At 38.9% G+C, this 22583-nt stretch overlaps 1 protein-coding gene across 1 annotated transcript; it reads left to right on the top strand.

Moving 5' to 3' along the window:
• The first annotated feature begins 888 nt into the window (after positions 1-888).
• sf3b3 (splicing factor 3b, subunit 3) lies at positions 889-17736 on the top strand. Its single transcript, XM_072434624.1, has 27 exons — positions 889-993; positions 1525-1654; positions 1730-1885; positions 1954-2124; positions 2271-2443; positions 2794-2935; positions 3013-3125; positions 3199-3336; positions 3430-3533; positions 3602-3767; positions 3859-3954; positions 4027-4099; positions 4629-4780; positions 4853-5008; positions 5080-5235; positions 5345-5488; positions 5603-5725; positions 5795-5949; positions 6560-6734; positions 7841-8046; positions 9039-9195; positions 9979-10104; positions 10385-10597; positions 10929-11027; positions 15616-15759; positions 15830-15934; positions 16962-17736. Exons 2-27 carry the CDS (start codon positions 1585-1587, stop codon positions 17100-17102), a joined length of 3654 nt encoding a protein of 1217 aa, XP_072290725.1. The 5' UTR covers positions 889-993; positions 1525-1584; the 3' UTR covers positions 17103-17736.
• Positions 17737-22583: the final 4847 nt, after the last annotated feature.

The following is a 22583-nucleotide window of genomic DNA, read 5'->3' as shown; positions in this document are numbered from 1 at the left end:
TGCGGTGGTAGCAGATGCACGCTTCTGCATCTCCTCAGAAATCTCGGTGCTCCTCAACGCTCGCTGCCCTTTTCAGGCATCGCTCATGGCACACGCGGGCACGTTGTCTGAATAGAAATGCGTGCGTGGGGCTTTCCCTCTCCAACTAAACCGGTGGCTCAATCGGCATTTGAATGGAACCCCCACACAGGCAGGCGTCACGTAGCGATGCTAAACGGCCGTATGTACGAGATGGTCGGTGTCTACTCCATCGCGCTAACGCGTACGCGCAGTGATGATGTCTCGAGAGGACCACAGACCACTCTTCCTCCGAGGAGTCCGGGGGAGCGTGAGGCCGGGAGGCGGTGTCGCGTCATCTGTGAGGGATCGTCCTGAAAGACCCCGGAGGCCAGAGAGACCCGCACATAGCCATCCCCCCGGCACGCTGCAAAAATTAAAAACTGAAATATGTTTGCTTCTAGAGATTCTTCCAAAACTAAAACGTTTGTGTATTATTGTTGTTAGTATTATTGTTGTGTTGTTATTTTCAAATTATGTTGATTACGCGCTTCTTATTTCCTTTGTATGGCTTTTTCAAAAGGCAGGCGCTGCAACGGCCACAAAATGATATACATTATAAGATAAGATAAGATAAGATATTCCTTTATTGTCCCACATGGGGATTAATTTATAATATAAATTGAAATATTGTACCACATGGGGACAATTTATAATATAAATTGTTATTATTTTTTATTCAAGACGTTATTGTGAACAAATTGTGAGATGGAAGAAAAAGGCACAACTCCGGCAAGTCCAGGTCGTTTTTATTCTTTGTCTTTGTCGACATCTACCGGAGAGTATGCAATACTACAGTCGTTTTTTTGAGCAGGCATTGTAGTGGGCCACTTCCGGTTAAGGACCCAAACGGAATCGGATCGTCGCTGTGCTCCATTCAAATGTTGGAAAGACTATTTTTCTAAACATCCATTCAAAATCAGAACCATCACAGAGGTAATTACATTGTTCTGCACATCTATGTGTTGCCCTGTATAAGTCCATATATTCCGAGCATATTTTAAAAATCAATTCCGTAAAGGAAAGCATGGATGATGATACGCCGAAAAACATTGGCACTTAACAGCTAGTATGAATGGATATATGTCGCTCAGCGGCTTCTGATCATGTTTCTGAATTTGTTCCCATCTGCTGCTGCCGATAATAACAGCAATGTTTCAGTTCACACATTCTAAACATATTTATAATCGCCTGGCTTTCTAACTATACTCAAAAGTTATGTTGGTTGTTTGGCGGAAGCTAATTTTAGCTTAGCTTAAGCATTGTTATTGTCCAGCAAATACGTAACTTTATACAACGGTAAACAAAGTCATGTGTCTATCCCTTTCCCTTATATTTTCATACTCGTTTTTGGTGCTCATCTATTTCACGAAATGGCTGTTAATTAATAACTCACGGATGAAAAATGTTTTTAACTTGCGTAACAAATGGCAGTCTATGGATATTTCGCTTATCTGTTTTCTCTAGCTGTGCTCTGATCTCGTCCTTGCTCCTCTTTTACTAGTGGGATACCACTGACGAGGAACCATGTTTCTGTACAACATTACCCTACAGAGGGCCACTGGCATCAGTCATGCCATCCATGGGAATTTTTCAGGTATAAAATTATATACTAATAGATGGGATAATGGTTTAATCTGTACTTTATAAACTGTAACTTTTATTCTTACAGGAACTAAGATGCAGGAGATTGTTGTTTCCCGGGGGAAAATTTTGGAGTTATTAAGGCCAGATGCAAACACAGGAAAAGTGCACACCTTGCTTACAGTGGAAGTGTTTGGGATTGTCCGGTCTTTGATGGCATTTAGGTTAACCGGAGGAACTAAAGGTATGCTCATTCATTGCATTTTTTAATTTATTTACTTTAAATTAAAATGTGTCTCAATTATGTTTTAGATTACATTGTTGTTGGAAGTGACAGTGGTCGCATTGTGATTTTGGAATACCACCCTTCAAAAAACATTTTTGAGAAGATCCACCAAGAAACTTTTGGGAAGAGCGGTTGCAGGCGTATTGTCCCTGGACAGTTCCTGGCCGTGGACCCTAAAGGCAGAGCTGTCATGATAGGTACGACAATTAAAATAAAGTTTTGTCTTCAGCGCAGAAAAGTAGAAAAAAGAATAAACTCAACCTTAACATCTAAATCCAAACATCCTTTCTATGTATACCCACACTTGTTACTACATGTCACAAAGATTATTGTTTCTTTTCAGGGGCCATAGAAAAACAGAAGTTGGTTTATATTCTGAACAGAGATGCCGCTGCTCGACTGACCATCTCATCTCCTTTGGAAGCTCATAAAGCAAACACTCTTGTCTACCATGTAGTAGGAGTTGATGTTGGATTTGAAAATCCTATGTTTGCCTGTCTTGAAATGGATTATGAGGTAAATTTGTGTTACTGATTATTTTTATTATTATAGTTCATAATAAGGCAAGATATGTTGCAATCAAATCACTATTACAGTTTGAATGAACCAATTAGCAAATTGCAACAACTGACATTATTTAAGTAACATAATTTCATTTGCAAACAGTAAAATATCCTGTCTTTTGTATAAAACCTACTAACCCTGTAGTTAAGACCTGTACAAACATGTTTTGAACTGTATGTTGTTCTTTTAGCAGGTATTCTCTCAACTGTTAATGCCCTTGGACATTTATGTTCTGATAGTAGGATTCAGTTCAATGTGTGTCAGCTATCTTCATAACATTTCCGTATTTTGATTTTTGACAGGAAGCTGATAATGATCCTACAGGAGAAGCGGCTGCTAACACACAGCAAACCCTCACCTTTTATGAACTGGACCTGGGCCTAAACCATGTAGTTCGTAAATACAGTGAGGCTTTGGAAGAGCATGGAAATTTTCTCATTACTGGTAAGAAACTATTGTAGATTTAATGTGGCAGAGGTTAAAAATATCACTGATTTGTTTTATGATCTTTTTTATTACAGTTCCTGGTGGGTCAGATGGTCCCAGTGGTGTTTTGATCTGCTCCGAAAATTACATAACATACAAAAACTTTGGAGATCAGCCAGACATTCGTTGTCCCATCCCACGACGCAGAGTAAGTTTAAAAAAATAATAATAATAAGTAAATGTTAAATCAGGAGTTTTCTTAATATTATGTCATTGTGCAGAATGACTTGGACGATCCTGAGCGAGGCATGATTTTTGTGTGCTCAGCCACTCACAAAACGAAGTCTATGTTCTTCTTTCTGGCACAAACTGAACAAGGAGACATTTTTAAAGTTACTTTGGAAACCGATGAGGAAATGGTAACACTAATTCGATCTGTTTGCATTTAACTTGTAGTGGAATATTTTCGTACAAGTGGAACATTGTTTGTTTTGTTTGTTGGACTCTTGTAGGTCACAGAAATCAGACTGAAGTACTTTGATACAATTCCGGTTGCAACAGCAATGTGTGTCTTGAAAACTGGATTCCTGTTTGTTGCCTCAGAATTTGGAAATCAGTAAGTCACAATACATTCATTCAAATAATTTAATTTCTTAATTACTCTCATCTTATACCCATTTTTAGCTATCTTTATCAGATCGCTCATTTGGGAGACGATGATGATGAGCCAGAGTTTTCCTCTGCTATGCCATTGGAGGAGGGAGATACATTCTTTTTCCAGCCTCGTCCTCTCAAAAACCTGGTGTTAGTTGATGAACTGGAGAGTTTATCACCAATAATGTCATGCCAGGTCTGATCCCTTCACATATATAGTTTGACTGTAAAACAAGCACATTTTCTTATTTGTAAGAAAACTTTTATGAAATGTAATGGATTTACAGATTGCTGATTTGGCCAATGAAGACACTCCTCAGTTGTATGCAGCATGTGGAAGAGGGCCACGGTCCACCCTGAGAGTCCTTCGACATGGTTTAGAGGTGCAGAGAGTTCTTGGGTGCAAAATATAATTCCATTGTCATAAGTAATAATGTCTGATTATTGTTGATCAGGTTTCAGAGATGGCTGTCTCAGAACTGCCCGGTAACCCAAACGCTGTGTGGACCGTACGGAGGCATGTGGAAGGTAATTCCTTCTGTTAACTAAAAATGTCTCAAATGTAACCACTTCAAACCTAGCAGTTGTTAATCTGGCAAAGGTAAACCCAAATTACAAGTACAATATTCAATGTGTCCTGCTCCTCCTTCATTATACCTGAGAAAATAAATGCGTAATATATCAATTCTCATATGTGTTTGATAAGAGAGGAAAAACAGTCAACAGTTATCATCTACTGATTGTCCAAAAACACTTCATGCTCGCCTAAGGCTTTACAGTCTGTCTTCTTTACATCTGTCTTCTTAGTCATCATTCCTAATGCCTCACTACTTTACTTCCCCAAACAATATCTCTTTTGAGATCATAAACGGATCTGATAAATTCATCATCATTGTCATAATGGACGAAATGGTAATTCATTTGATTTGTTAAAAAGTAGTTCAGTTAGTAACGCCGTTATTGACACAATAACTAAAATGAACAGCTTTCTGCAAGTGGAACATAAGTATAATGTCTTTGTACATGACTAACTTGATCTTTGTGTGTTCCTGTTCAGATGAGTTTGATGCGTACATCATTGTATCTTTCGTAAATGCCACTTTGGTCTTGTCTATCGGAGAGACTGTTGAAGAAGTGACAGATTCAGGCTTCTTAGGAACAACACCAACACTGTCTTGCTCATTGCTTGGTGAAGACGCACTAGTCCAGGTGAGTTCGCCTTTACCTCTTTTTGAATTTCACACATTGTTTAAGACTAATTTCAGAAATATTTACTTACAGGTTTACCCAGATGGAATCCGTCACATTAGAGCCGATAAGCGTGTGAATGAATGGAAAACGCCTGGTAAAAAGACCATAGTACGCTGTGCTGTAAACCAAAGGCAAGTGGTCATTGCCCTGACTGGAGGCGAGCTGGTCTACTTTGAGATGGATCCGGTAAGAAAAAACACATTAAAACTGAAAACTCTTGACAAAAAATGTGGTCTATAATTTGTTTTCTAATTTAGTCTGGCCAACTGAACGAGTACACTGAGCGGAAGGAGATGTCTGCAGATGTGGTCTGCATGAGCCTTGCTAATGTCCCTGTCGGTGAGCAGCGCTCCAGGTTTTTGGCTGTGGGTCTTGTAGACAACACTGTGCGGATTATCTCCTTGGATCCTTCGGTAAATTAGCAGCCTTTGTACTAAAATTCATCAATACGTTGCATGTGATTTCTAATAATTGTATACCTGTAAATGATGATTGAATATAGTATTTGTCTCCTATTATTAGGACTGTCTCCAGCCTCTGAGTATGCAGGCCCTGCCAGCTCAGCCTGAGAGTTTGTGCATTGTGGAAATGGGAGGGGTTGACAAACAGGATGAAATTGGAGAAAAGGGATCAATGGGTTTTCTCTATCTCAACATTGGACTTCAGGTATTCAGTCACACTCCCTTATCTTGCAATAACACGTTGTAAACACTAAATTTCAGCACATTAATGGCTTTAGTATGTAATTGAACTTGTGTGTGTATCTTTTGTGCTTCTCAGAATGGAGTGCTACTGCGGACCGTGTTAGACCCAGTTACCGGTGACCTCTCGGATACCAGAACTCGCTACCTGGGTTCACGTCCAGTCAAACTCTTCAGAGTCAGAATGCAGGGACAGGAGGCTGTATGAATCCATATTTTGTAACATTATGTGGTATTATTAAGTGCTTTATTAATTTGAATCACTTGTCAGGTGCTGGCCATGTCGAGTCGCTCCTGGCTGAGTTACTCATATCAGTCCCGCTTCCACCTGACCCCACTGTCCTATGAGACTCTGGAGTACGCCTCTGGCTTTGCCTCAGAGCAGTGCCCTGAAGGCATTGTGGCCATTTCCACAAACACTCTCAGGTACAAGGATTTTATACAAAATAATATGTTAACTATTTACACAATACACCATATACCATACAAGGATGGTAACAACTCTAAAGCATTTTGAATCTGGCTCTTCGGGTGTCCTTGGGCAAGACATTTCACTCCATGTGTATATGAGGAAGTGACTGTTTGTTGTTTGCAAAGATTGAGCTCCATGTTTACCGCCACTCGGTATGGGAAGTGAATGAACTGTGCACGTGATTGTAAAGAGACTTTTGAGTGGCAGAAAATATACAAGAAAAAGCTTGATTAATAACAGGACAAAGCGCAAAACACCATTTGAAGATCGCTCCTCCCCCCAACAGGGTCGTCCCATGATGGGGAATAAACCAGACTTGGCTCAACATCACAAAGCAAGCAGACTGGGATAAATAACCTACTGACTTGGCCTATGGTCCCTCTAAACATATGTCTCATGTTACTGCTATAAAAAAGTTCTGTGTGTACTCAAAATCATTTTTAGTGTCTGTAAAGAGACCAGCACCGCCCTGACCAACAGATCTAACGGTACTTACCGGTACCCTTTGACCTTTCTTTTTATCATTCAACTCCTACTCTTCCTTTGTCAATGTTTGTCTTGCAGGATCTTAGCGTTGGAGAAACTAGGTGCCGTCTTCAACCAGGTGGCCTTTCCCCTTCAGTACACTCCCAGAAAGTTTGTAATTCATCCAGAGACCAACAACCTTGTTTTGATTGAGACCGACCACAACGCCTACACCGAGGCAACCAAAGCCCAGAGAAAGCAACAGATGGCCGAGGTATGTGTGTATTGTAATAAATTGTATCATCTTTGAACATCTAGCAGCAAGTGCAAAGGAAAACATTTACATCACAGGTCTTTAAATAGTTCAGCTAGATCTCAGTCTGTTGGCAGGAGATTGTCTTTCTGGCATTGATTAGAAGGGATTGAGATGAGAATAATTTTGGAAAAACACCCAATTGTGATTTTTCTGACAAATGCTTTAATTGTAGAATTGTAGGGGGGGGAAATATATATAAATGCGTCCAGAAGTATCAATATTTGGGAGACATTTGCTATTCAAACTACAATTTAGATTTGATTGTTTGAGATTATGATAAGTGATCTGTTCTTCTGTATCTACCTCTGTATTTACCTGCGTTGCACCACTGAAATTTCCCCATGTGGGACAATAAAGGAATATCTTATCTTATCTTATCTTGATTATATCTTGCAGCTAGGGCATTGCGATAAAGCAATAAAAATGAAATGGTGATCTAAGCCTGAGTCAATCTTTTATATTAATGAGGTTGTTATATTGTGATTTAATGCTTTTCTATTTGGATGCTGCTTTTTGCTCAGACGGATACTTTTTCTGACTCATTGCTCCCATTGGTCAGCCTGTGCCCTGAGTGCGTGGCGGCAGATTTCCGCGGGACACTAAAAGTTTATTAAATGGATTTGGGCAAAAATATTGCCTTAAAGGACTTAAAAATCATTCAGTTTAATTCCCACAGACATTAGACCTACAAACCAGTTTGACATAAAAGGATTTCTTCATCCAAATAGTAAAATAAAACGGCAAATAACTATCGTAGTCCTCATCTCTACAAAGCCGCTGTACCGGCCAATCAAAAGCGCAGTTAATGTCAAAATAATTACTACAGTGTAATGTGAATTCACAGACACACAAGATGCCTTAAATCTTTGTTTAATGAGCGACAGAACCAGTAGGTAGGCTGGGTCATAAATGAGTTCCTATCACCGATTTCAAGAATCTGTTGTCCCTCTCACTCCAGAGCAGAGACTGTGGGAAATCAAATCAAAGCCCCTTAAGCACTGTAATTGTATTAATGAAGCCTTCAGGACATCCTTTTAACCTTTCAATCCTGGTGACCCCTGCAGGAGATGGTGGAAGCTGCCGGGGAGGATGAAAGGGAACTGGCTGCTGAGATGGCTGCGGCTTTTCTTAATGAGAATCTCCCAGAAGCCATTTTTGGTTCCCCTAAAGCAGGGACTGGCCAGTGGGCTTCCCTGGTGAGACTGGTCAATCCCATACAAGGCACTACACTGGACCAAGTCCAGCTGGAGCAGAATGAAGCTGCTTTCAGGTGAGCCATGGGTCTGAGTATACAGGATTAAATTGAATGGACTGAAAACATGTTCCTATGCTTAAATTAAAAATCTAGTAATGCTGCATCATGAGATAGTGTCAAATGTATTATATTTCAAATATAATGGTATTACATTTTCTTGTTATCTACAAGTTGTCAGGTTTTATGATTACATTTTTGCACTCGCTTAAGTTGGGTGTTTTCTGGATTTGCAATCATAACATAATTTAGACTAACAATGCATTAACAAAATTGAAAATATTGAAATAAGATTAGTGTAAAATCTCATTATTACATTTTAATGTATCTTTATCAATGCATCAATTTTGTATTCAATACTTATGATTATTATTTTTGTATGTGAATTATTTTTCTATATATTTCAAATTTGTATTCTTTTACCTGGCATTACATTTTTACATAGACTGCATTAAAAAGTCTTGAAATTAGTCTTAAATTTCACTTTATCAAACTTTAAGTGTAATGATTAAACCCTTGGGGTAAAGACATGGTAAGATGACGGTAATCTTGATTTGATTAGAAGCAACAATGCCTCCACAAACAATTTCAAGTGCAAAATTTAAAATCATTTGACATTCGACATTGTTGGGTTGTTTGTGGCCATCTGCTCCGTATAAGTTTCAAAATGCAGCCCTCTGTGGAAAAAACTTGCACTAGACACCCCTGCACTAGAGTCAGCTGCGTTTCAGTGTAAATACATTCTGTAAATGACACACTTTACAGTTTTTTGACTGCACTGCACTCCCACCTGCATTTTGAAAGTAGAAAGTTGTTTTTGCAAGCATGAAGCTTGGACTAACTTGCTAAGACAGTTTTAGAATACTCTGAGAAGAAGAGATACACCCAAACAAACTCGAGTTATCATTTAATAGTACCGATAATAGTAGTAAATATGTCTTGAATCAGTGTGGGGGAATGGCCTCAAAACTACTGTTACTCACTCAATTAATTCTATTTTTACCCTGCAGTGTTGCTGTGTGCCGCTTCCCAAACACCAGCGATGACTGGTTTGTCCTTGTTGGTGTGGCCCGAGACATGATCTTAAACCCCAGGTCAGTGGGTGGGGGCTTTATCTACACCTACCGGCTCATTGGAGGTGGGGAGAAGCTGGAGTTTGTGCACAAGGTAAGTTAACTGGATTGTCTGCAAATGTTCTACTGCAGAGGTGTTGTGACTTGGGTGTGGGTAATACTGGCATATATTGCTGGCATTGTAATTAAAGCCAACTAGCCACACAAAAAAAGGTTTAGGCAAATATGTTCAAATAGCCTGAGGAAACCTTCACTTTTACAGGTTATTGGGTGATGCTTTATCTATGATGCTCTGCGGAAAGGGCCCATGCAGCCTAAAGTCCTATTTTAATGACACCATAGGCAGAGGTTACTGCTCATGACGCCATGATCCACTTGCAAGGCAATTCCACAGAAACCTGAGCCGGGTGGAGTTTATTGGAGGTCATTGGGGTGAAACGGCCTACATGTGTTACCTGATGATGTGGATCAGCCGAGGAAATGAGTCATGGTTTCACTCAGTGTCGGGACACGCACTTGTATCCCCATTAGAGGAATTCCCCAACCACTTGACCGCTCGAGAGATGGATTCAATTCTGTATATCTAGTTAGTTTTGGTGAAATCTGAGAGACACTACTGCATTTTTGTGACTAATTTGCTGATGTTGCAGAGAGGCTTTTTTTTTTAACCTGAAGAATAACTCCTCTGCATCTTTATTGGTGGATTACTTTTCAGACACAGTGCTCGCTGTTGGTTTAAGACGTTGCACATGTGTGTTTGTAACCGCATGTTTCTACTTTCTTTCTGCATTTCACTCTACAACTGTCTTATCCAATTAAGCCTTCCAGCCAGAATGTTTTTTTTTGTGTGTTCAATTATTATTCCTTTTTTTGACAGACCCCTGTTGAGGATGTGCCACTGGCCATTGCTCCATTCCAAGGACGTATCTTAGTCGGAGTCGGGAAGCTGCTTCGAATCTACGATTTGGGGAAAAAGAAGCTGTTGAGGAAATGTGAAAACAAGGTGTGATCCACTGCGCTGGTTTAAGTTTATGTTTTGTTTTGTTTCATTCTGTTTCTGTCACTGTTGTCTCATTTCTGCTGTTCTTTTGAGCAGAAAACCAGTTAACCCTGATCAAATATGTCAACTCTGTACCCGTTTTAACATCAATGACTGCTTCTTGAAAGTATATTATCGCATTTGCTGTCCTGAGACCGGACTAAATGCACCTCTGTTACCATTTGTATAGCTTCAATACAGACATTTATGTTCTTTTCTAATGAATACAATGTTTTCCTTCCAGCATGTGCCTAATCTGGTGTCGGGCATCTATACCATTGGCCAGCGTGTCATCGTGTCGGACGTCCAGGAGAGTCTGTTCTGGGTCCGTTACAGGCGCAATGAAAACCAGCTGATTATCTTTGCTGACGACACGTACCCGCGATGGGTCACTACGGCCTGTCTACTAGACTATGACACCATGGCCTCTGCCGACAAGTTTGGAAACATCACTATTGTGAGTTCAGCTGTCTTGTCTGTCTGCAAAAAGTATAATTATATCATCATTTTGCAGTTGTTGTTTTTTTTAATCACTTTTATCACATTGTAGCATTACTATTACTGTTATGATTGACACCAAACAAAACGGAAAGCCTTAATTCACTTTTCACAGATCTAATAGGTCACCATTCCTCTGGTGTGTGACCTGCTTTATGAAATCAAAACTTTCCCAACTTTAAAGATAATCTGGCAAAAACACTGAAATGCTTCTGAAATGGTCACGGCCTTGATTAACGATTTGCCGGTAACCAAATAATCCTCACATCCCTAATCTGATGTTTTTCCAGGTCCGACTTCCCCCAAATACAAGTGATGACGTAGATGAAGACCCCACTGGCAACAAAGCCCTATGGGACAGAGGTCTTCTTAATGGAGCTTCCCAGAAGGTACATACACGTACACAATCTTAGATATTTGCTCTCTTGCTTGTAGAGCTGGGTTGAAAAAATCGATTTTCCGATTTTTAATCGATTTGCATATTAATGACCGATTATCGATTCGTACGTCCAAAGATCGTTGTTTTTTTTTTTATTCAAAAAATAAATAAATATATATATATATAATATATATATATATATATATATATATATATATATATTTTTTTTTTAAGTTTTTAAAAAGAAATTGAAAAATGCTCAACGTTTACATTTTATACTTCCAGTTTCAGTGCTGGCAGTGTGTGAGCAGTTTTAAAATAAAAATGCTTTTGGTAGCAACCGCTTTTGGGTGAATTCTTAATTATTTTCAAGCATAATAATAATGCACTGGTTAGTGTCCCAGTAGGAATCCACTGTTGCAGATGTAGTCACCTCAATGATGTCCTCCATTTATTGTCCTGAATTATCTTTCTTGAAGGTAGATTGACCCTTAACCTTTTCATCAGTCTTCCAGCCATCAGTAACTACCAATACTTGTAAGATTTGCTGTTTAATATTGATATAATACTAGTTTTAATATGTTGCTTCTCTACACAGTCATGTAGTGAAGGAAACGGTTCAAATACATTTTTCATTTTTAATAACATTAACCCCCGGATTGACTCGAAATCGGATCGAATCGGATGGAATCTGAGAAAATCTGAAAAAATCTATTTTGAAACGTAAAAATCAGAATCGATTCTTGAAATTTGAATCGAAACCCAGCTCTACTTGCTTGTACATCCTATTATGGCATCAAGTTGACTACCCTTTTCATAAGCACTGTACTGTATCATTGTAGACTCACATAATCAGTCAGCTCCTTTAGTCAAGCACTAATCTGCTGCCTCCACTCAAACTCCAACCAGTGGCGGCTGGTCCATTAGGGCGATGGGGCGACGCCCCTCCTTTCAATCAGCCAATTATGTCAAATGGTATTCAAAATTATGTTATATTATGATTAATTTAAATATGTTAAAGAATAATATATGTATAAATATATATACATAGGATATTTGTCTACGATCTGCTGCGTCTTTTTTCAACGTACGTCGTGGGGCTGTTTGAAAATCGCCCGAGGTAGAAAAACAATGGGAATCTTTAGCCAATCAAATCCCGCGGTAAATGACTACGTCACTATGGGTGAAATGGGTGATTTTTTAAAAAAAAAAATTTTTCATCGCCCATTTAAGTGTTTATGCCACGGAGCTATGCTGTTTACCCTGGAGACACAGTGTAGCCGTTGCGCGCACCTCACACGTGATAAAGGTGGTGCAGGCGGCTATATGCTTCTCCGTCAACTCTACGCAGAAGTGCTGCACGCCTTGTTTACTTTTTAAAAACCTGCTACGTCCAAAACGATTCAGAATGAGCTGCTTGATTGTTTGCTGGCTATGAATAAAAACTATATGATGCCGAGACATGTGATGGAGACATCTGATGTGTCAAACCTATAGCACATGTGCTCCGTTACGTTAACTGCAAACACACCAAGAGTGTTTTTTGATGAGTTTATTACACTGGATAATTCCAACGCTGAAAACATAGCTGAAAATGTATTCATAAACCCATGAAAGAATGCTATAAATGACATGTCTTTAAGACCAACTTTCCATATAGCAACATTGTCTGTGATGACTCAATGTATACATGTAAAAATGTTACACGTGTAGTTCAGGTAAACTAATGCCACTTAGAAGCTGTAAATGTGTATTTATACAGTCATGTAAAATATTCACTTAGGACATAAAAAACAATGAAAACAAAGCAATATGAAATAGCCCCCCCTATATTTTGAATCACCAGCCGCCACTGCCTCCAACCACAAATTTACAAAAGTGCAACACGTGGCCGCAGCTGCACAGCGCTGGCAACCACAAGTTTAACCTAGTCTGACGGCGTCAAACATGCCACACTTCAATTCTGGTCCAAATATTGTTTAGGTAGCACATCAACAGGGAAAGTACCTCCAATTTAGACATTGCCAGTTGGCTGTGTCATTTGTCATTTGTGGCATTTGTCAGCTTGTTTGGGTAAATGTCATTCCTCTAGTTTATCTTATTTGGAGTTGCACAAGGACTCATTTTAGAAATCAAGTAACTGTATTTTCTTCTGTGTTTATTTTAAATCTGTTATGGTTTGAGGCGCAGCATTTTAAGACATTGGTCCTACTAAAAAATATATTGATCTTGTAGGTCTGACCATACATGGGGAAAAACGAAGGCTGTCTTGGTATTTAGATGTACCGGTACTTAACCAGGGGCTGCTGTAGTCTGTTGCACATTCAATTAGATGCATTCCACTCTAATTCAGTTAATGTATCTATAAGATCCAGGTCAAATAGGGGGAAAAACTTGTTTAGTAAAAGTTGTTTAAAAATGCAATATTCACTTTTTTGTATTTGATGAACAGTTTGATCTTCAATCCAAACAGCTTGTTGGCACCACTCACTCACATAGTTTACATGTGCTTCAATCTGGAACATTCCCAATGTGTGTGCAGACATAAAGAAGAGCAGTCTTGATGTCGCAGTACTGAGTAATTACCGGCTCGTCTCTAATCTGCCATTTTGGGGCAAAGTGCTTGAAAATGTCTTAAACCAACAGCTCACGGGTTTCCTCTAAATAAACAACTCATTTGATGTTTTTCAGTCAGGTTTTAGACCTCATCACAGCACTGAGACTGCTCTTGTCAAGGTGATAAATGACATCCGCCTGAACACTGACACGGGCAAAGCCTCAGTCTTAATTCTGTTAGATCTGAGTTCTGCTTTTGACACTGTCGATCATGGGATCCTCTTACAGAGACTAGAGGACTGGGTGGGCATCACTGGCACTGCCCTAAACTGGTTAAGGTCCTATCTTGAAGACAGGAAGTACTTTGTTGAAATTGGCAACTGTGTCTCAGACCACATGACCCTGACCTGTGGAGTGCCCCAAGTGTCCAGTCCGTTCAACCTCTACATGCTGCCATTAGCTCAGTTGATACTAGAGCTGTGCTCAATATACCGATATTGTGATATATCTTTACGGACTTCTCTGCAATACGTGTATCGATACATAGATGCGTATCGTGATACTTTTAAACACGTCTGAATCTACACATTGCTGCATCAAGACTGAATCTGAGGAGCTGGAAATGTAGAACACCGCTCTGGGCTCAACACACACGCCGTGTAACTCATGCTGTCGAAGGAGAGAGGAGAGAACCAGGAGGAGGAGACGGGAAGTTCTGCTTAAGCTCAACCTTCTCTCATTTAGCGTAGTTGTGGCCAGTATATTTTATTTTCAAATACTCCGCTGTATTAAATGGTCTAGTTAAATATCAGATTTTCTCTTCCTTTTTTTATGTTGCACATTTGTATATGATAAACAATATTAGGCTATTAATGAAAGCCTACATTGTGTTTCTATAGCCTAATTATTATGGATAAACAAAAATAAAAACCTGTTAAATACTGACAATAAAAATAATACTAAATTATAGAATAATTTAGATCTATAGGTAGATCTTCGGGCTTTGTTGAATATAAAAGTATCTTGTGAGCCGAAAACGTGGGGCAGCCGTGTATTAGGCAATACCCAGCCCTAGTTGATACGCAGTAAAAATGTGTCCTATCACAATTATGCAGACGACACTCGGATCTATGTTTCACTGTCGGCAGGTGAATATGGACCAGTGGATTCACATCCAACAGATCAGTTTGTGGATGCAAAACAACTTTCTCCAGCTGAACTCAGACAAGACTGAAATCATCGTCTTTGGCCCAAAGAAACAAAGAGCGTGTTAGCGTCACCTCCAGAGTCTTGCTCTAAAACCTAAAAATCAAATGAGAAATCTGGGGGTAATAATGGACTTGAATTTTAACAGCCATGTCAAAGCAATAACTTCAGCAGAAAAATATAGTGTGTATAGAAGTATTTTGAATTCCCTTCAAATAAACGTATCCTTGCTTTGCCATGAATGCTGATGAAACATTTGATTACTGGTATGTTTTAGGGCATTTGGGCATGATAATGATTTCAATGTGACCACATTTTACCCTGGTAAAATCCCCTCTGCTTTTAAAGTGGAACATCTCACCCGTAATGACGCATACAGGGTTAGTCACCTCAGCAGCAGTTTACATCTATTGCCTGTGTTTTTTGTGTAGTGCAAGGAGGTGATTTTTCAGTATGTTTGTGACAGATCCGGGGGTTTTCAACACACGTTTCCTTGCTCAAATGCAGTTTGTCATGGTTGTGGTCAAAGACCATTAAGGTGATGATATCTTGTCTTTGACCTTGTCAGTAACTAAAGTGGTTCTGGACAATTTATTTCCCTCGTCTGTTGCCCTCAGGTCAGCAACAATATCCAGCTTTATGATGATGTCCGTGTCCAGTAGTCATTAGTCTTTTCTCACCACACTCTCACTACAGGGCATTCTGTCAATCGCTGTCTAAGTGAAGATTCATTGTTCATTGGCCATTGACCGCTAGAGTTATTGCTCATGAAATTTCAATGCACAAAGAAATCTGTCAGATATAAAATGTAAGTAAAGCTCATGTTTTTGCTACAGGCTGATGTGATCGTCAATTACCACGTCGGAGAGACTGTGCTGTCGCTCCAAAAGACCACCCTGATTCCAGGAGGCTCTGAATCGCTTGTCTACACCACATTGTCGGGAGGCATTGGTATTCTGGTGCCATTCACGTCACATGAGGTACAACACCGCTGCTGTCAAATATCTTGCTGTAAAATCTCATCTGACGTTTGTTCCTCTTTTTTTTCAGGATCATGACTTCTTCCAGCACTTAGAGATGCACATGCGCTCAGAGTTCCCTCCACTTTGTGGCAGAGACCACCTCAGCTTTAGATCCTACTATTTCCCTGTAAAGGTCAGTATTTAACACTGTTTGGTTCATTTTGATCTGACCTCCCTCTAATATAAGATTTCTCAACACTAATTTGTTTGTTTTTTTTGGTCCAATATGGCTCTTTTAACATTATGGGTTGCCGACTTCTGTACAAGGCAATGTAGGTGAAATGTCTTGCCCAAGGACAAAACTGCAATCTATCAAGATTGGGCATTGGCAGTTCAATCAAATTTATTTTGTATAGGCCAAAATCACAATGGCAGTTGCATCGATGGGCAACAATGAAATAGAGAAGCATATTAAACAGTGTTCACATGGATTTAGCAAATTGATAATAAATTCGTGCAGTCCCTGTCCTTAGGCCCTCCCTTCTTGGGAAAAACCACAAAAAAACTCCCACAGACAGGCTGCAGATGGTCCAGGACTAACCAATTACAGATAAGAGAGGTCATCGGGCAGATGAGGGTTTGAGTGGTGGGGGAATCCAGGTCTACAGGTGAGAGTTGATTGGGCTTCATTAGCGTCTGAAACGGAAATCCCAGAGGGGAGTGGAAGAAGGAGAAAAACATGTAACCGACAATGAACAGACTACAGGTGAAAATTGTATTTATTTAAAAAGTAAATATTGTTAATACTAAAAGCTGCCATACTTCCCCCAGTATAGTTGCTCCTAGGGCAGCGTAGCTGGGAAACAGTAGATTTTTATTTGTGTTCCTAACTGGCCTGACCATAAGCCATTTCAAAGAGGAACGTTTTAAGCCTGGTCTTAAATGAAGAGACTGTGTCGGCCTCTTTAACATGGACAGGAGCTGATTCCATAACACAGGAGCTTGGTAACTAAACGCTCTACCTCCTACTGTGCTTTTAGAGACTCTTGCACATTCCTACAACAAAATATGAACTCAAATCAAATAGGCGCCTGAACACTTGGATAAACAGCATTTGTCCCTGTGTTCAGTTAATAGGCTTTTTCTAACAACACACTTGTACACTCACTTGGTCTATGATATGGTGTATGGTATGTTGGTAAAATTATTTTTGTTTGCAGAACGTGATTGATGGAGATCTGTGTGAGCAGTTCAACAGCATGGACCCTCATAAACAGAAGAGCGTGGCTGAGGAGCTAGACAGAACTCCACCTGAAGTATCAAAGAAGCTAGAGGACATTCGCACACGCTATGCTTTCTAAATATGCTTTCAAGTGTACTGCGCACTATCTCACACTGTTGAGATACAGAGTCCCTGAAAAAGATTCATTTATGGACAGTGTGGATGTCTGCCTTTTCAGCCAATAGCAGGGTGACTTTCATGATTTCGTTTCTGAACGCATTTTAGAAACAAAATGACTATTGAAAGTATCATATTTCATATGGTTGGGAAATTTATAAACCCTTTCTGAATTGTCATTTCTTCACATTTTTTAAAATTTACTTTTACCATAGAAAAACAATTCAAGCTAAAAGATGATGGAAAATGTATACAATTTACAATGTCCTTGATTTATCAACGTTTGTTCAAATGTGTTTTATCAGAATACCTTTCTTGCCCTATTGGCCTCTAGTTACTGTAGTGCTGACCAAACAGAAGCCTGCCAGTGACCCATTCTTGGTCATATTTGCGGCGCGATGGTAGCGCTCAGACTAAATAAGTGGGCGGAAGGACACTGAAGTTTTGTGTTGGGTGGTGTTCTTCTCCCTGCTGAAAATTCCCAACCTCAGTCACAGGCCTGAGACATGGCATTCCAACATAGTCACAGAATTTAGGGTTTTGTGGAACGAGCCAGTGGTCTGTTTTGTAAATAAAGTTGTTTTTGTATTTTATAATTGCCCGTGTTGTGTCATTTCCTGAATGTGTCTTGCAGTTCATTGTCCACCAAGACCTCTAAAAGACCTTTTTCATTACATGGATTCCACACAAATGAAATTACAGTAGACTTAAGGCAATAAGCGTTTGACAGAATTTAACTATTAAAATCTGAGATTGTCTTTGCTAATTAGATGTTGATATTATTGAATTTGTGTTGTCGTGTTGAGTTCCTCTCTAACACTTTGTGGACTTGACCACTCATCTGTCATTGTCGTTCTTTTTGAAGTCGTGTTTGTTTAGTCTGACCTCCACTGACTGCATTTTTTGGACAGGATAATTATTCTTCTGGCAGAATTCTTTTTTTGTTTTCTTAATTCCTATACATGCATTGCCTACATTCCTATCAGAGCATCTTTACCTGTAAATTGAGGAATTGCAGACCTGTCGAAGACAAAATCCTACAATCAACTTTATTCTGGAAACATGTGCTTCTAATTTAGGGTGATTCAAAGTGAACTGCCGCAGAAAAACCTTATCAATGAGAATACCAGTACTAATGGAAATCAGTTGCTTCACATGCTTCATTACCAATTCATTTCTGGATGACTTTTTTTTTGGAGCCTATGGCAGCCTTGCTGTAGCGGCGTACAGCCTTGTGACATGCAAATGTTAAGGGTTAGGTTCTTAATTTGACATTTCCCTCTAGAAATAACTGTGGCTGTTAAAAAGGCACAATGCTAGCTGTAGTATCTCTTGTTGTCTAGACTACCATTAGATCATGTTTTTGTTGAACAAGATTAAATAGTGTTCTTGTATTAAACCACAATAAACCATAGGATGAGTGGGTAAAAAGGTCTTGCTGCTGCTCGCATTTGAATTATTTCCTCCCTATTTAGCCATGTTCATTTGATATATGTGTTTTGACTCAAATTATTTTTTGGGCATTTTAGGCTGCTGCATGTATATTATCTTTGTATTGAGACTGAACTGAATTTTTCACTACATTCCTCTGTCACCACTGTTCACATACTGTACCTCTTTTTAAAAATGCTATATGCAACACATTCTAAAACTGCATTGTATGTACATGTTTTTCAGACTGTTTATAAAGATGTATAGGTGATATGATTTGTTTCTAAATCATTTTTGTTTCTTAAAAATATTTTTTAAATGATCTATTAGAACTGTCGTTGTATATATAAGTATGTCAAGATTTTCAAAGAATGTTCACATATCAAATAACTACTTCACACTTACTTTACATTGCTCTAAACAAAAACAACATATTGATTAAATGTAGGTGCAGTGCAATTTGATCAAATACATTATCAAAAAATCCAGGGAGCTATGAAAACTTCTGAGGAAGTATTGCATTATTCTTGTTGAAGTAGAAGCGTGTAGACCCGCCTCTGTTTGGGTAATGGGACCAAAAAGACCCCCTGGTGGGACTGGAGCATGACTGAGATATTAAGGGGTCGTTGTCGTCGTACATGCCAATTGCAGATGCAGGCTTTTAGTTTATACGAAATTAATATAATATACTTATGCTAAAATAAATGACCATTTGACTTCATTTTGTTAGGGCTGTCTGAGCTGGATAAGGAGAATAAGATGCAGTGGAATGGGCTTGAGGCAACACAATGCACCAGCATTCTTATTCTGAATAGTTTATTTGCATTCTGCTAATCATATACCTATTTTAAAGGTCCATTGTTTAAGATTTCAGCCAAAACATTTTTAATTTAAGGCGTTTCTTTCATTTCACAAAAAACTTGAATGGCATTTTTGTTATTATTTTTTATTCACATGTTATAAAAAAAAGGGGGGAAAAGCAGAACAAAACATATAAAAGAACACAGGTAACACAGAACATCCACCAACAACATCAAAACCCATCAAACCCAAAATAGTGGCTTAACCCAGTTAAATGTATCACAATTTATAACAAAAAGAGAAATTCATTATCCAATTCATTTGGGCACTCGCCGTAATGAAAGTAAATAGTGAATCTTAAATAATTACAAAATATAAAACAATGTCTTCATCCAAAATGTCCATTCTGATAATACTTCTTGAATGAAAGAATATAATATACCGGTACATTGCATTATCCTCTAGGCGCTGTTGGGAAGTGAATACAATGGTCCTACTGAAAATACAATGTTCCCTAAATCAAAGGAACACATTGTGGGATTTGATCAGGAAATTTAAATACAAAAAAAGAATACAGCTGTTGTGGTGAATGTGTGTGAGGCCATTCCCTTCTCTCTTTTCTGATAAATAAATAGTGATACAGACATAAAGCAGTTTTATTTCTTTGCTTTGTTGCTACACTATGACATATTTTAACTTAAATTATTTCAAGTACAAGTCCTACTCCGAATACCGGTACAGCATTGGGCCGAGTGACCCATTTAATTCAGTATTATCAGTATTCTGTATAAATACATTTTCAAAGCGTCTACAATAAATACAGCCTAATAAGCTTCTTTAATACCCTCTGTAAAATCTGTGGCCATTTCAGGAAAATAATTCTTTCTTTTTAAATATTTTTTATGTTTACATAAAGATACAATAACAATTTAAAAAAAAGAAAAGAAAGTAGAGAAGAAACAAAGTGTACATTATTTATCATTTTAAGAAAATTACATCCAGATAATAATGAAAAGCAAGGATAAAGCAAACCAGGTCTAAGATTTGAGTCCATTTAGTCCAGTTTATGTCAAATTTGTCCTTTTCCAACTTCAGTCCTTCTGGGATTTTTTTCCATTTTCTATATCAATTATGATGTCGGTCCAATCCTTTATTGTTGGTGCCGTTTGTGTCATTCAGGAAAATGATTCTAAGTACAAGTTCTAAAATTGGTAAACCTCTTCAGCTATATTACATTTGAGTGACAGTTCTACACAGACCAAAGTGTTGTTTTCAGGCTGTCCAGAAAATCGGCGCATTGTTGACAAGTTGGTCACATCGGACATTTTATGCAAATCAATTCTCCACTTGAGTGAATGCAGATGGTAAACCGGAAGTGCCATTACAAAGGCAGTGCTGAACCATGACAAAAAGAGCCTCTACAGCTTTTGTTTCTGGATTTTAATGATGACTGTTTTTAGTGGAAAAGGTCTGTCAAAGTCGTTGAGTCTTGTGGAATCTGTCTCCACTGAAGGCTGCGCAACCCAAGTTGTGTTCTTGATATTTGGAGAGATTTATTCTTCACAGCTGGGTCAGAGGTGAGAAGGTCACACCCTGGCAGTCGTACATTAACCTCACTTTGAAGCAGCTTCAGTAAAGGCACAGTAACCTGGCCATGTATGTAAACAATAATTAGCTAACAAAAAGTCTAGCTTTAGCTCCATATCACACTTGACTGATGAAATGGTCCCGACTACACTGTAAAAACACCCATTACTTTCTATTATGTTTCCCTGCACCAAGATGTCCTGTCTGCAGTCGCTCATTTACATCATCATTCACTCAGGTGGTTTTTACAGCTGGCCTGTTAGATCCGTTCAGGATCCAGTTACTGGCCACCCAGATTTACTTCCAATCTGGGTCTAAATAAATCTTAATTTATCGAGACTAAAATAGTTCAAATAATAGGGTTTCCCTGGCTTTTAATGTTGGCTGTTTTTCACTAATCAATTAAAAGTTTTTTACATTAAGCTATTTTATTAAAGGTTGAATGGACGATTTTTTTGGCCCAAATCTGCGTCTCATTTCCTCGTGGCGTGGACTGTCGATTAGTCCTGCCACGTATCAATCATAAATCGCACCTACCGCTCACCTGCAGCCGCGTGCCGCTCGTCCCCATGAGAGCAGCACGTTTCCGCGTGTCTAAGCGCATTGATCTATCATAAAATAGTTCCCTCAGTGTACGGGACAAAATGAAGACAGAGAAAGACAGTTCGAGCTGACGCAGAAGAAATCTACGGGAGACGAGAGATGCGATGCGATCCGTCGCGGTAATAAACAAACGCACGTGTGTGTTGTATCAGTCCGCACGGGGGAGTGGCATTTGCACTTCCACCTGAGTTCTCAAATCGCCGAAAAATCGTCCATACAGCCTTTAATAGCTTAATGTAAAAGTTCCTCCCAGTGCCTAGTTATTGGATAAAATGGGTTTTCAGATTGGCTTTTTACCATGTCATTTTAACCGTGTTTGATATTAACAGATCCCATCTAAAAGTCCCATCACTATAGATACTGGACACAGGTGTAGAGTTTGGTGCAGTAAATTCTGAATTCTATGTAGATTTTTTCATTTAAAAAACGAATATTCTTGGCTGAGCTGATAAATTATTCACACGCTAATTTCCTTTAACGTTTAACTTTTAAGTGCTTTTTTGGTGATGGGTGGAAAGTATTCTTATTAAACACAGCAAGAATATCCAGACTCCACATAGACTGGCTCAGTGACCCCTCTTCACCCCCCATGCCTGCTTCAGTCTAATGCTCTCTTTTTTATCAAAGCTAATTCAGTCTTCAGTTAGAAGTGTACAAACATTAAGTTATTTGATTACTGAATTTTTTGTTGTGGGAAAAGAGCGTCTGGTGCTGAGGAAGTCCAGTTCAAGTGTAGTTGTTACAAATGGTGGCATATGCATGCTAGCTCCAGATAGTCCACTTTTCTTAAGAGAAGCAGACATTTAGTACTGATCCTAATCCAGGTGAACCGCTCCAAGCATGTGGACATGAGAAATGAGGTATAACTTGTTGCTGTTGTTAAACCTCCATGGAAAATCCTCTGGTCTGTGGTCACTTGTAGTTTTCCTGATGAATAAAGTGACCACTGTTCTGACGATAACATATGCCCACACTATGACCACAAAGATGACAAAGCAGTGACTATTTAACATTAGAATAA

This window comes from Eucyclogobius newberryi, unplaced genomic scaffold (genome assembly GCF_026437365.1).
Source record: "Eucyclogobius newberryi isolate DKJ021-1_F unplaced genomic scaffold, fEucNew1.0.hap1 SCAF_7, whole genome shotgun sequence".
Lineage (NCBI taxonomy): Eukaryota > Metazoa > Chordata > Actinopteri > Gobiiformes > Gobiidae > Eucyclogobius > Eucyclogobius newberryi.
The sequence above is the reverse complement of the archived record's forward strand: the minus strand, read 5'-3'. Positions and strand labels throughout refer to the sequence as shown.

What these genes read in the sequence shown, in the direction of transcription:
- sf3b3 (XM_072434624.1), top strand. Translation starts at nt 1,585, where the DNA reads ATGTTTCTGTACAACATTACCCTACAGAGGGCCACTGGCATCAGTCAT. An exon ending in CATCCATGGGAATTTTTCAG is followed by an intron (nt 1,655 to 1,729) that starts GTATAAAATTAT and finishes TTATTCTTACAG; the next exon opens with GAACTAAGATGCAGGAGATT. An exon ending in GAATGCAGGGACAGGAGGCT is followed by an intron (nt 5,726 to 5,794) that starts GTATGAATCCAT and finishes ATCACTTGTCAG; the next exon opens with GTGCTGGCCATGTCGAGTCG.